Here is an 11878-nt window from a genome sequence, read left to right as displayed (position 1 = left end):
CCAAGCCTTTGAATTATCTATCCTATGGCCAATTGGAATTATGTTCCTCTTCCTTAAACCATTTTTGTTGAGCTCCTTCATTTTTATTTTGTTTTGTGCACCACCTGTCATATATTTGAGATCTAACTATCAAAGATGTTTCTATTCCATTGTAACCATATATGCCAAAGGACCAACCTTGGAAGGCTAGAATGATTCTCCAAGGTTGGGGTTTTTGCCACTCTGTGAGGAATTCTCCTAACGACCTACCCAACCATGTCCTTGCACAAGCCTCCTTAAACAATATCGTTCTCCACACTGCCTATGAAAAAAACCAATCGACGAACATGTGTGTCACTGACTCTTCAATATAACAACAAAGTGGGCATCTTGTAGGCTCTTCCCAGCCTCGCCTCTAGATATTATCCCGCATGAGTATCTTTTTATTTAGAGCCAACGATAGAAAGAGGAATATCTTTAAAGGACAAAGCCACTTCTAAACAAATTTATACCACTAAAAGGGGTTTGACTCTACATCTTGTGTCACCATCACTTCATAAGCTAGTTCCTTCGTCGCTACTCCACATTCTTTGTTCATTTTCCACACGAATTTATCTAGGTCTATGCTAAGTCTAATGCCATTCTATGCAAGCAAAAAGAAAATTTGTGTCAATTCCCATGCTAGATTCTCTGAAATTCCTAGAACATTGGTTGGTTTCCAAGGTCTCAGGAACATCTCATTGGTTGTGTGATCAACTACTTTCGAAAGTAAATAAATTCCTTTGTACTTTAATGCCACTGTCATATTTAAAGAGATTCTTTTGAGGCCATCACCTCTTATCCACATATCCTTGCTTAGTATATTTTGCTTCCATCTCCTACTTACAAAACAAGACCTTTTTTAACTATGTCAAATGTTGACACTAATTTCTTCCAAATATTTGACACTCCCTACCATGACTTTGCCTATGATCGAACCTATTCTTCGACTTTTTTATCATTCCAATACTTGTCTTGCATTAGAGTTCCCCATAGGCATGCATCAAACATACTCCTCCAAATACTTTTGGTAGCTAGTACCTTTGCAAAAATGGATTTTTTTTAGCCCCCATCCTCCAAATTTCTTTAGGGTGGTAATCTCTTTCGAGTTTGCTAAATGCATCCCTTTTTGTCTTTTGTGTTTCCAAAGAAAATGGAAACTTAAACATCTATTTATGTTTAGAATTGTCCTTGATACACTAGCTAGGGTCAACCAATAGACTAATATTGCTTCCAAAACTGATTTTACCAAAATCAATAGGCCTCCCAAAGAGAGCTATTAGTTGCACTAGTCATTCATCTGACATTCCACTTTCTTCACCAACTAGAGTCAATTATAAACTCAATAATTGTTAGAAGTTAGATGATAACCAAGATATTACATTCCCTCATCTAAAGGAAAGAAGTGGAAAGGAAGAAAAGTTTTAAAATTTAAAATTAGACTTTCAAATACTCCATTAGTTAACAAAATTGACTTGGAAGGACTAACCTCCATGCTTGTAGCTTCACAATGCAACACAATTATGTTCCAAAATACTTCATTCTTCAATCAAGAAATGTCCAAATAAGAGAATGCCATCAACAAATAATAGATGTATGATTTTTACTAGTGTGGATACTTGTAGACCTTTAATTCTCTCTTCCCTTGTTGTCTGGTTGAGAAGAATACTTAAGTCGTTCGCCACCAATAGGAACATAAAAGGTGAGAGTGGAATTTTTTGTTGAATTCCTCTAGACGCTTTAAAAACCTGAGTTGGTATTCCATTGACCAGTACCAAAAAATTTGTTGAAGTGACACATCCCATTATCCAATACATAATATCAAGAGGAAATATCATTTATAGTAAAAATAATCTCAAGAAGACCCAATTAACTCTATCATAAGCTTTAACCATATCTAATTTGAACACTAACCCTAGGATGTTCTTGATTTTAATACTATGTAGTCCTTCTAGAGTTGTTTCAATAGCATCGAGGATCTGTCTATTTGTCAAGAATCCAAATTATTCTTTAGAAATTCCTTTTGACAATTGTTCAAGACGGTCAACTATAATTTTTGAATTCAACTTGTATGGAAAACTACATAATGATAAAGGGTGAAACTCTACAAAAGATTATGGATTAGTCTTCTTTAGAATTAATGCTATGAAAGTAGCATTGAGAGCCCCCAAAATTATTCCTCCCACTCTAATCTCTTCAATGACGCTAACTAGATCCTGAGCTAGGAAGTTGAAGAACTCTAAATAAAATTTTGTTGTCCACCCATCAGGTCTCAGGCTCTTTTCCTTCATGGATTTGTTAATAACTAGCAGAAATTCCTTCTGAGTAATTGACTTCTTCAGAACCACAATGGATTCATTATCAAACATTCTAGGAAAAATTCTAATAACCTTCAACTATACTTCAATCTTAGGAACCTCTAGCTCTTGAAATAAAATTGAGAAGAAACTGAGAACCAAATTCCTCAAACTCACTCGTGAATAAATGAGAGAGCCATCTTCCCTAATCATCTCCCATATGGTTTTTGGTTACCCTCTAGTGCTTCACGGACTTATGGAAAAAATTGGTATTTTTTCCCCATATTCAAGCAAGAAAACTTGGGCATGTAGTCGCCAAGTCACTTCCTCCTCATCCATTAGTGTTTTTTTCTTACCTTCCAGAGTTTGAACTTTTTCTATCTCCGCATCCGAAAGTATTCAATATGGTGGAGTTTTATACAATTGGGTGATTCCAACCTCCATCTCCTTGATCTCCTTATTTTCTCTTTCTTGATGAGCCTGATCTCGTACAATGACCTCTATTTTCAACTTCTTTATTTTACAAATGAAGTGTTCAATCACGGATTCAACACTTGAAGAATCAAAAGACACTCAATTAGATCTATCCAGATTGAGACAAAACTTTCTTTGATCTAGTGAGATTTGAATTTGTATGGTGTCTTTTTCTTTTCTACCTTCTTCCCCAATTGAAGGAAAATGGGGGCATGATCTGACAGTCTTTCAAAAAATTCACCTATCCAACTTTTGTAGTGCCTCATTGTTTATAGTACATGATCGGCCACCAAAAAGTGATCCAAACTTTTTGTGATTCCTTTAGATCCCGCTCTCTTATTGTACCACATTGGACGAATCAACATTGGTTCAATATCAACCAGTCCTAATTATCCCACTAATATAATAAAGTATGAATAGATTTAAATAATAATGATTGATATTGTAAGCATGATATTTTAAAACATACAATTAATAAGCATGTAAAAACTTAATAAATTTAATAAATAAGCATATAGCTATAAATAAAAACATCTCTAAATATAGACATCAAAAACATATTACCTATATATATATATATATGTAACTATATGTATTATTAGGGTTCTAATAATAATAATATATGTGTGTGTGTGTGTGTGTGTGTGTGTGTGTGTGAGAGAGAGAGAGAGAGAGAGAGAGAGAAAGAAATCTATATAAATATAAATAATATTATTAAGGATCAACATATATCCATCTTAACTTTGGATCTACCAAGTGTTTATAGGAATCAAATCTCTGGAGGTGTAAGCTTTCCTCAAGTTTTGTACTCAAAGAGAGTTTTGTGCGTTGAGAGATTTGATTTCTTTAGGCACATGGCAGATCCAAAGTTAAGATGGATCTATGCTGATATGTAAGTCAATTCATATGTAAAGTGTTTAACTATGGAATTGCATATTTCACTATAATGTACTCATATATTTATGAGTTATACAACAACATAAGATGATGATGAAGACATATATAAATGGTTATTGGAGGTTTGATATCAATATAGAGAAAGATATTAAAGTAATTGAAATCAAATTAGCATTGAGTTGAACATGACTTTGATAAGCGATAATAAAATATTCTACCAAAAAGACTAATTAATAATTACAAGGGTTTCATACGTTGTTTAGCCTCTTTATTTCTAATGTAAAGGAAGATAAAATTAATTTTTTGAGATCCTTCAATAGGATGACCCATAGATCACATTTTTATGGGAATTAGGGTTTAAAAATGGTAATATTATTGTAGACAAACCCTCTAATGAGTTTGAAGAAGTCTAAAAAAAATTGTTTGAAGAAGTCCAAAAAGTTTAGAGAGAATGGGAATTCTTTCCAAACCCTCTAATGAGTTTGAAGAAGTCTAAAAAATTTGTTTGAAGAAGTCCAAAAAATTTAGAGAGGATGTGAATTATTTCCAAACCCTCCAATTGATGTATATGTGTGTTTGAAGAAGTCTAAAAAAATTGTTTGGAGAAGTCCAAAAAGTTATTAGGGAGGATGTGGAATTCCTTCCACATTGGAAAACAATGATGTGCAAAACCCTCCAATTGATGCGTAAATGTGTTTGAATAATTCAAAAAAATCTTGAGGGACAATGGGTAATTCCTTCCACATTGGAAAACATTGATGTGCTATTAGTTAAGGGAAAAATTCTCCAGTTAGAAAGATAGGATCACCTAAGTTTTCTAATGAATTCAACAATCTTGAGATATAATTGTAATACAAAGTGATTATTTTAAAAATGCGAACAAGAATGCTTCAAATGCTCAAACATAATTAGTAATATGTTTCACATACATTGTCGATCCATTCCTTACTTGTGTCCTTAGGATAAATTCATCTTACAACACAACCATGTAATGTGTACTTTTCATAAGTGTTTCAAACTTCAATCTATTCATCAACAAAGAAATCCACAAGTATTTCAAAAATTATCTCATGATAAACCTTTGAGAGAAAATACCATTATGTTTGTAGTCCAAAGTTGTAATGTTGTCATCAATCACAATATCTCCAAATGGATCAAATGATATGTCTTTAGACCTAAGGAATGTCATTAATAAATATTCAAAAACTTAGTGTAAATGGGGCACTCAAAGCTAACACGAGCCAACCAGTATAGCAATAGTAGTAATGACCTTAATTGTGACAAAAATATAGCAGAAAAATATATTCAAATATCATAATGAAAAAATAATTAATATTTTCATAGATATTTTAATATTTTCATAGATAATAAAATAAAAACAATTAATATTTTCATTTATATAGCATATGTGATTGTAGAATTTTTTAATATTTACTTTTAAAAAATTGTCTAATAGAAAAGATGTAGAAAAATAGTAAATTAAAAAGCAACCTTTTAGAGGGACAACACAAGTGAACAAAACATCACAGATACAAAAGAGAGAAATGATATTTACAATGATTCCTAGATGTTTAGAAGGACAACACAAGTGAACAAAACATTACAGATACAAAAGAGAGAAATGATATTTACAATGATTCCTAGATGTTCATTAGCTCTGAGTTTGGAATGGTCACAGAAATATTATTGGAGAGTAATGGTAAAAATAAATAATCGTTATAAATAGATACAAATTAATCTATATAAAAGAGATATCATTTTAATTATCAATTTTATATTAAAAATATAATAACATATTAATTATCAATTATATTTTATTAAATATTTAGTCTGTATCAATAATTTACATAAATAATAATTTTAAAAATCTATTTATAATATTATTTATTAAATATCACTTACATTTGTATTGTGATGTGACCCATTTACGTAAACTAAAGAATAAAGGGCAAAAAGTAATAAAATAATTAATATGAAAATTATGAGGCTGGGCTAATCCATTTAAGGCAAACTAAATTTTTAATAAATTTGAGTTGCACAAGTAAATTAATTTAAAATAACAATTGTGCGTTAAGTAATTGACTCCAAGTAAAACAGGTATTGAATTCGTATATTCCAAAAGTAAATTATTAATTTAAATGGAAAATGGGTTTCGTAGGGATCCATTCCAGATAATGTGCACTTCAAAATGAGTGACTTTTCACGAGTCTCGAAAGGACGGCTAAGGGATTAATCAATCCACGTGTCTTCCTATCTTCACTCCATCCACACCTCTCACGGAAAATGCTATTTCCAACCCCATAGCCTCATTAATGCGGGGCTACATGTGCAGGAGATAGCCACCTCGCGTTTAGATAATAAAAAAAAAACGGCGTAGTACCCACCTCGCGTGTTATAAACTCCTATCTCCTGTGCATGTAGCCCCGCATTAATGAGGCTATGGGGTTGGAAATAGGAGTTGCCCACCTCTCACGACGCGATTTCCTCTCCACTGAAATTCTGTGTCTCTCCTGAAGCCCTTAAGGGACCTCCCCTTGCCCTTTATAAATACTCGTTGCCACAATCCCCATACCCACTGCAACGGAACCCCTTCATTTCCATCGCCATGCCGTCTCCCTTTTTCGCTTTGCCTGCGCTCTTCCTCCTCTTCCTTTTCCCTTTCTCCTCTGCGCATTCATTTCATGATGATGCACAGTCCCTGTTGGCATTTAAAAAGCTCATTACTAGCGATCCCAATAATTCCTTGACCGATTGGAGTCCCACAGTCCCCCTTTGCAACTGGTCAGCTGTTACCTGCGGTGGCCGTCATCCGGACAGAGTTGTGGCCATCGATCTCGATGGCATGGATCTACGCGGCACCATCTCCCCTTCGCTTGGTAATTTGTCGTTCCTACGCTCACTCAATATTTCAAACAATAAGCTCCACGGTCATATCCCACCCCAATTGGGACGCCTCTTTCGTTTGAGGTGGCTACGGCTCTACAACAATCAATTGGAAGGAAATATACCACATCAACTCAGCAGCTGCAGAAATTTGGTTTGGTTATCACTCTCCTTCAACAATCTGAGCGGAATTATCCCCGGTGAGTTGGGTTCCCTGTCACATTTGCAAGAGCTTTACTTGGGAGCAAACAGTCTAACAGGTACCATTCCCTCTTCTTTAGGAAACCTTTCAGCATTGATTAATTTAGATATTGCTGAAAACACTCTGGTTGGTCTTATTCCACAAGAACTGGGCCTTCTCACTCATCTGCAAACTCTTTACCTTTTTACAAATGAATTGTCTGGCAGCATTCCCCCTTCATTGTCCAATATCTCCACTTTGAATGACTTGGCAATTTACACCAACCACCTCACTGGCAGCATTCCACAAGAACTGGGCCTTCTCACCCATCTGCAAACCCTTTACCTTTATGAAAGTGATTTGTCTGGCAGCATTCCCCCTTCATTGTCCAATATCTCCACTTTGACTGAATTGGTAATTTACGAAAACAAATTTAGAGGGCACATTCCATTAGAATTAGGTGCCAAACTCAACAACTTGAATTACCTCTCTTTATGGGGAAATCAACTTAGTGGGAACATACCAAATACCATTGGGAATTGTTCCAAACTTGAAAAACTTGCTCTACACTACAATAAGTTGAGTGGGAGTGTTCCAATAGAGTTGGGTAACCTATTCCTCCTTGAAAGATTATACTTGCATAATAATGAGCTTGATAGTGATAGCACCACAAAGATGCTCTTTCTTGTATCTCTTACGAATTGTTCTCACCTACAAGAACTACACTTGAGTGACAATAAACTAAGTGGTGTATTGCCCCTTGCCATAGGGAGACTTTCCACCAATTTGTCTTACTTTTCATTAGCAAACAACAAAATACAAGGAAACATTCCTCCACATATTGGCAATCTTAGTAGCCTAATCTTTCTAAATTTAAGTGGAAACTTTTTAAATGGTACCATTCCACCATTTGGAAACCTTACAAAATTAGAAAGATTGGACTTAGGAAACAATGAATTAGAAGGTAACATCTCCAATCAATTTGAACAATTACAAGGACTTGGTCTCTTGGACATTAGTAGAAACAAACTCACTGGAAAGATTCCCAATTCCCTTCCACCGTCTAAACAACTAAGAAGACTCTTACTTCATGACAACAAGTTATCAGGGAGCATACCTGCCATCTTAGGAAACTATATAAATTTGGAATTGCTTGACCTATCTCACAATATGCTCACTGGAAGCATTCCACGAGAAATTGCTAAACTTTCTAATCTACAATTCTATTTGAACTTGTCATGGAATTTATTAGATGGCTCGTTGCCCATGGAGATTAGTAAAATTGCAATGGCTCAAGCTATAGACATTTCCTCCAATCACTTGACTGGGCTCATTCCACCTACACTTGGAAGTTGTAGTGAACTACAAACATTGAATTTATCTAGAAATGCCTTCCAAGGCTCTATTCCAGATTCACTTGGAACTTTACTAAGTCTTGTGAACCTAGATCTCTCTTTCAACTCCTTATCAGGTCCAATACCAGTGACTCTCCAAAAATTGAAAATGCTTCAGTGTTTGAATTTGTCTTTCAACAATCTCACAGGGGAAATCCCAAAAGCAGGATTTTTTGCAAATCAAACAATTATCATGTCCTTCATTGGGAATCCAGGCCTTTGTGGACCAAAAGTATTCATGTTACCTGCATGTCCAACATCAAGAAGTCATTTGGCAGTTGTGAAGAAAATACTATTTCCAATAAGTGGAGCTATTGTTTTTATACTATGTTGCTTACTTTTTGGGTTCCTTTGGAGACGAAATATACATGTGCAAAACTTTGGTTCCTCAGAATCCATTTTTCAAAAGTTAGAGCACAAAAGGATCTCATTTCAAGAGCTTCACATAGCAACCAATGGATTCACCAGGAGCAACTTGTTGGGATCAAGTAGTTTTGGATCTGTTTATAAAGGAATTTTGAGTGATGGCACAATTGTTGCTGTGAAAGTTTTCCAATTGCAAAATGACCAGGGTGAGAAGAGTTTCAAAGCAGAGTGTAGTGTCTTGCAAAAGATTCGACATCGAAATTTGGTGAGAATCATAACCTCCTGCTCCAACCTCCATTTCAAAGGTTTAGTGTTCCAATTTATGTCTAATGGAAGCCTAGAGAAGCATTTGTATCCTGACAAAGATGACAACAATGATGAGGATGTGTGTGGCCTAGGATTGAAAACACTACTAAACATTGCCATTGATGTGGCCCATGCCATGGAATATCTACATCATTATTCTCATGTGCAAGTAGTGCATTGTGATCTAAAACCGAGCAATGTGTTGTTGGATGAAGACATGATAGGCCATGTGACAGATTTTGGTCTTGCAAGATTGATTGGTGCAGAATTTGGTGATTCACTTACTTCAACACTTACTTTGAAAGGGTCTATGGGTTACATTGCTCCAGGTATGGATTTTTTTAAAATTAGTTTTAATTTTCATTTTTCATCAACAATTTTGTATACACTAGTGAGATAAATATTTATTGAAGATTCCTTTAATGCAGAGTATGGATTGGGTGAGAGAGTTTCTACCAAAGGAGATGTTTACAGCTATGGCATTATGTTATTGGAAATGCTTACCAAAAAACGACCAACCAACGACATGTTTATTGGAGACCTAAACTTGCACAAGTGGGTGAGCCTAGCATTTCCAAACAAAGTGAAGGAGGTGATTGACAACAATCTGTTTAGTGCACAAGATGGAGCTGGATTTGAAGAAAATAATATACACAATTGTCTACTTTCTTTGCTACGAGTTGGTTTACTTTGTTCAAAAGATTCACCTGATGAACGGCCAACTATGAGAGATGTGGTAATAGTGCTGGAAAATCTCAAAGAAAATTTGGTGATGGAAAAAACAATTGCTTCAAAGAGATTAAGACGAAGCATATCCAATATACTTGGAAATACAGATACACCAAAGATAAATGTCATAACATCAAATGACCAAAGTTCTTCTACATTTTAATCTGTAAAATTGTAAGTACAAAATATTTCAAGTTTATCATTATTCTTACCATCTCCCTGTTTATTTTATATTTTTAGTTTTTCAAAAAATTACTGTTACCGCGTATTATACCTGTATTATCTATTTGTGAAATTTAAATGCTTTTTCAACCCTTGATTAAGTAGATTGTAAATTTACATTTGGTTTAAGTATTATCCTTTCATGGGATCCATGAATTAAACTCGCTTGATAGAAACTGAAAAAAATTCAATTGCATTCTGTTAGAATTACCATTCAGATTCAGCCCTGGCAAAAAAAATAAAAATTATTAATTGATTTTATGAACCGTGTTGAAGTTTAACAAATTTCTTATATTTTATTGAATTGAATTTCTATTTTATATATGATATTTTTGTTACTCTACAGATTTTTCCAGTTTTAAAGAAGTAACTTTTATTTACAGACTTTTGCAGGTTTAAAGATGGAGCTTTATATTTCAAGTCAGTCCCAGGAGCTTCGAACAGTAAGGCTTTTCTCAAAGGCATATCAAAGTTTATGTTGTTTCAAGGTTCATGATATTGTCCAATTCTTCAATATTCTTCATGATATTGCTGTTCAGGATGGTCTTGTAAAATATACGAGTAACGAGTAAACAGAGAAAAGGTTCGAATTCAAGTGATCAGCAGGACGTTCAGTCTTTCATCGGAGGCTCTGCTATGTGTAGAGGAATCGAATTCAAGTGATCAGCAGGACGTTCAGTCTTTCATCGGAGGCTCTGCTATGTGTAGAGGAATACTATAGAGTGGCATTTTGTTCTACCTTTCTTTAGATTGTTATGGATACCTCTCAATTCATTTGGGAATTTTAATTATTTTTAGAATTTTTTTTAATGAAGGCAATGAAAATATTTTTTTTTTGTAATCTGAGGTATGATTCCATTAATAGAAAAATAAAAAACTATGTACATATAAATCCGTCACCTGCCCCGAAGGGAAACCAGGTGAGCATCAGAAATAAGGCATATCCAGACAGAAGGAAGTATATGGTCAAATTGTCTAAACAGGACAGAAAACGCTACTGTTCAACCTTAACATACTAAACAAAACTGCAAAACTGCGAAGACAGAACTGAAATGAAAGCCCTAGATGATAACGAATCGACAAAAAGGAGTGTTATGTAGAAAACCGTCATACGCTACTGCTTCATGTCCTCTGGCTGGATATCAGCTTCCACCTTAACAATGCCACCATCTCGGATCAGCTGAATCACCTTGTCAATCTTCCTGTCCTGCATCATGAGAGTAATTTGGAGATTCTTCAGTTCTTTTTTCAGATTCTCTTGGGCAATCTCCACCATTTCCGCTGCTACCTGTTCCATGGACTTGGCAAGCAAACGCTTCAGACCCCAATAAACGTGCAGAGATTGTTTATATAGGGACATCCGCCCTCTGGTGTGGCCAGGGTCTGGAAGATAATGCTCCCAATCGGCCATCTCCGGATCCGACTGTTCCTGCAGGGCCTCCTCCTCCAGATGGTCAACAATCCGCCTAACATTAGGATGGGTTTCATGCATATAGGCGCTCTCGGCTTCCTTCAATTTGCGTCGCATATCCCTCTTTCCTCGCCCCCTACCAGGAATCCCAGTACTGCAACCTTCCTCGCGAGCTCGGGCCTGACCACGACCACGTCCACCTCCGCGGCCCCTCCGGCCTCTACCGCGACCACGACTTCCGCAAACCTCCTCATCATCATCATCCGATGGACTACTGTCATCCTCCACAGCATCTTCATCGCCAGCACCTACAGAGCTAGAATGCCGCATCCATTTGCCTACCTTGCCTCCCGAGGTCGGTCGTCGCACTGCACCAGAATTCTCCCCGATATCTCCTACCGGGTCATCCGAATCCTCAGAGAGGTCTACAGGTATAGAACGCAAAGCGTCATCAGCTACATGTTTCCCCTGCTCCTCCAGGGGCATCCCCTGACTGCGCGTTCGTCTACCCTCAGAGCGAACTGCAGCCATACTTACAGACAAACCAAAACTAAACTTCCTCACGAAATAGAGCAGGGACTTAGAGACTCCAATACTTATACAAGTATGGAAGAGGAAACCGGTTGCATGGGGCCTTATACCAGTCGACCACCTTCCGTCGTCATTGTGAGGTAGCACCCAAACTTGGTCATTATTACAC

At 36.0% G+C, this 11878-nt stretch overlaps 1 protein-coding gene across 1 annotated transcript; it reads left to right on the top strand.

Moving 5' to 3' along the window:
- Window positions 1–6188: 6188 nt before the first annotated feature.
- LOC149208435 (uncharacterized) lies at window positions 6189–10590 on the top strand. The gene is made up of 4 exons (XM_089396046.1): window positions 6189–8221; window positions 8294–9145; window positions 9245–9719; window positions 10151–10590. Exons 1-3 carry the CDS (start codon window positions 6292–6294, stop codon window positions 9706–9708), a joined length of 3246 nt encoding a protein of 1081 aa, XP_089252172.1. The 5' UTR covers window positions 6189–6291; the 3' UTR covers window positions 9709–9719; window positions 10151–10590.
- The last annotated feature ends 1288 nt before the right edge of the window (window positions 10591–11878 follow it).

This window comes from Pinus tabuliformis, chromosome 1_2, assembly GCF_031772625.1.
Source record: "Pinus tabuliformis cultivar Carrire ecotype Pingquan chromosome 1_2, CPIR1, whole genome shotgun sequence".
In the NCBI taxonomy this organism is placed as follows: domain Eukaryota; kingdom Viridiplantae; phylum Streptophyta; class Pinopsida; order Pinales; family Pinaceae; genus Pinus; species Pinus tabuliformis.
This window is presented reverse-complemented; position numbering and strand designations above follow the sequence as displayed.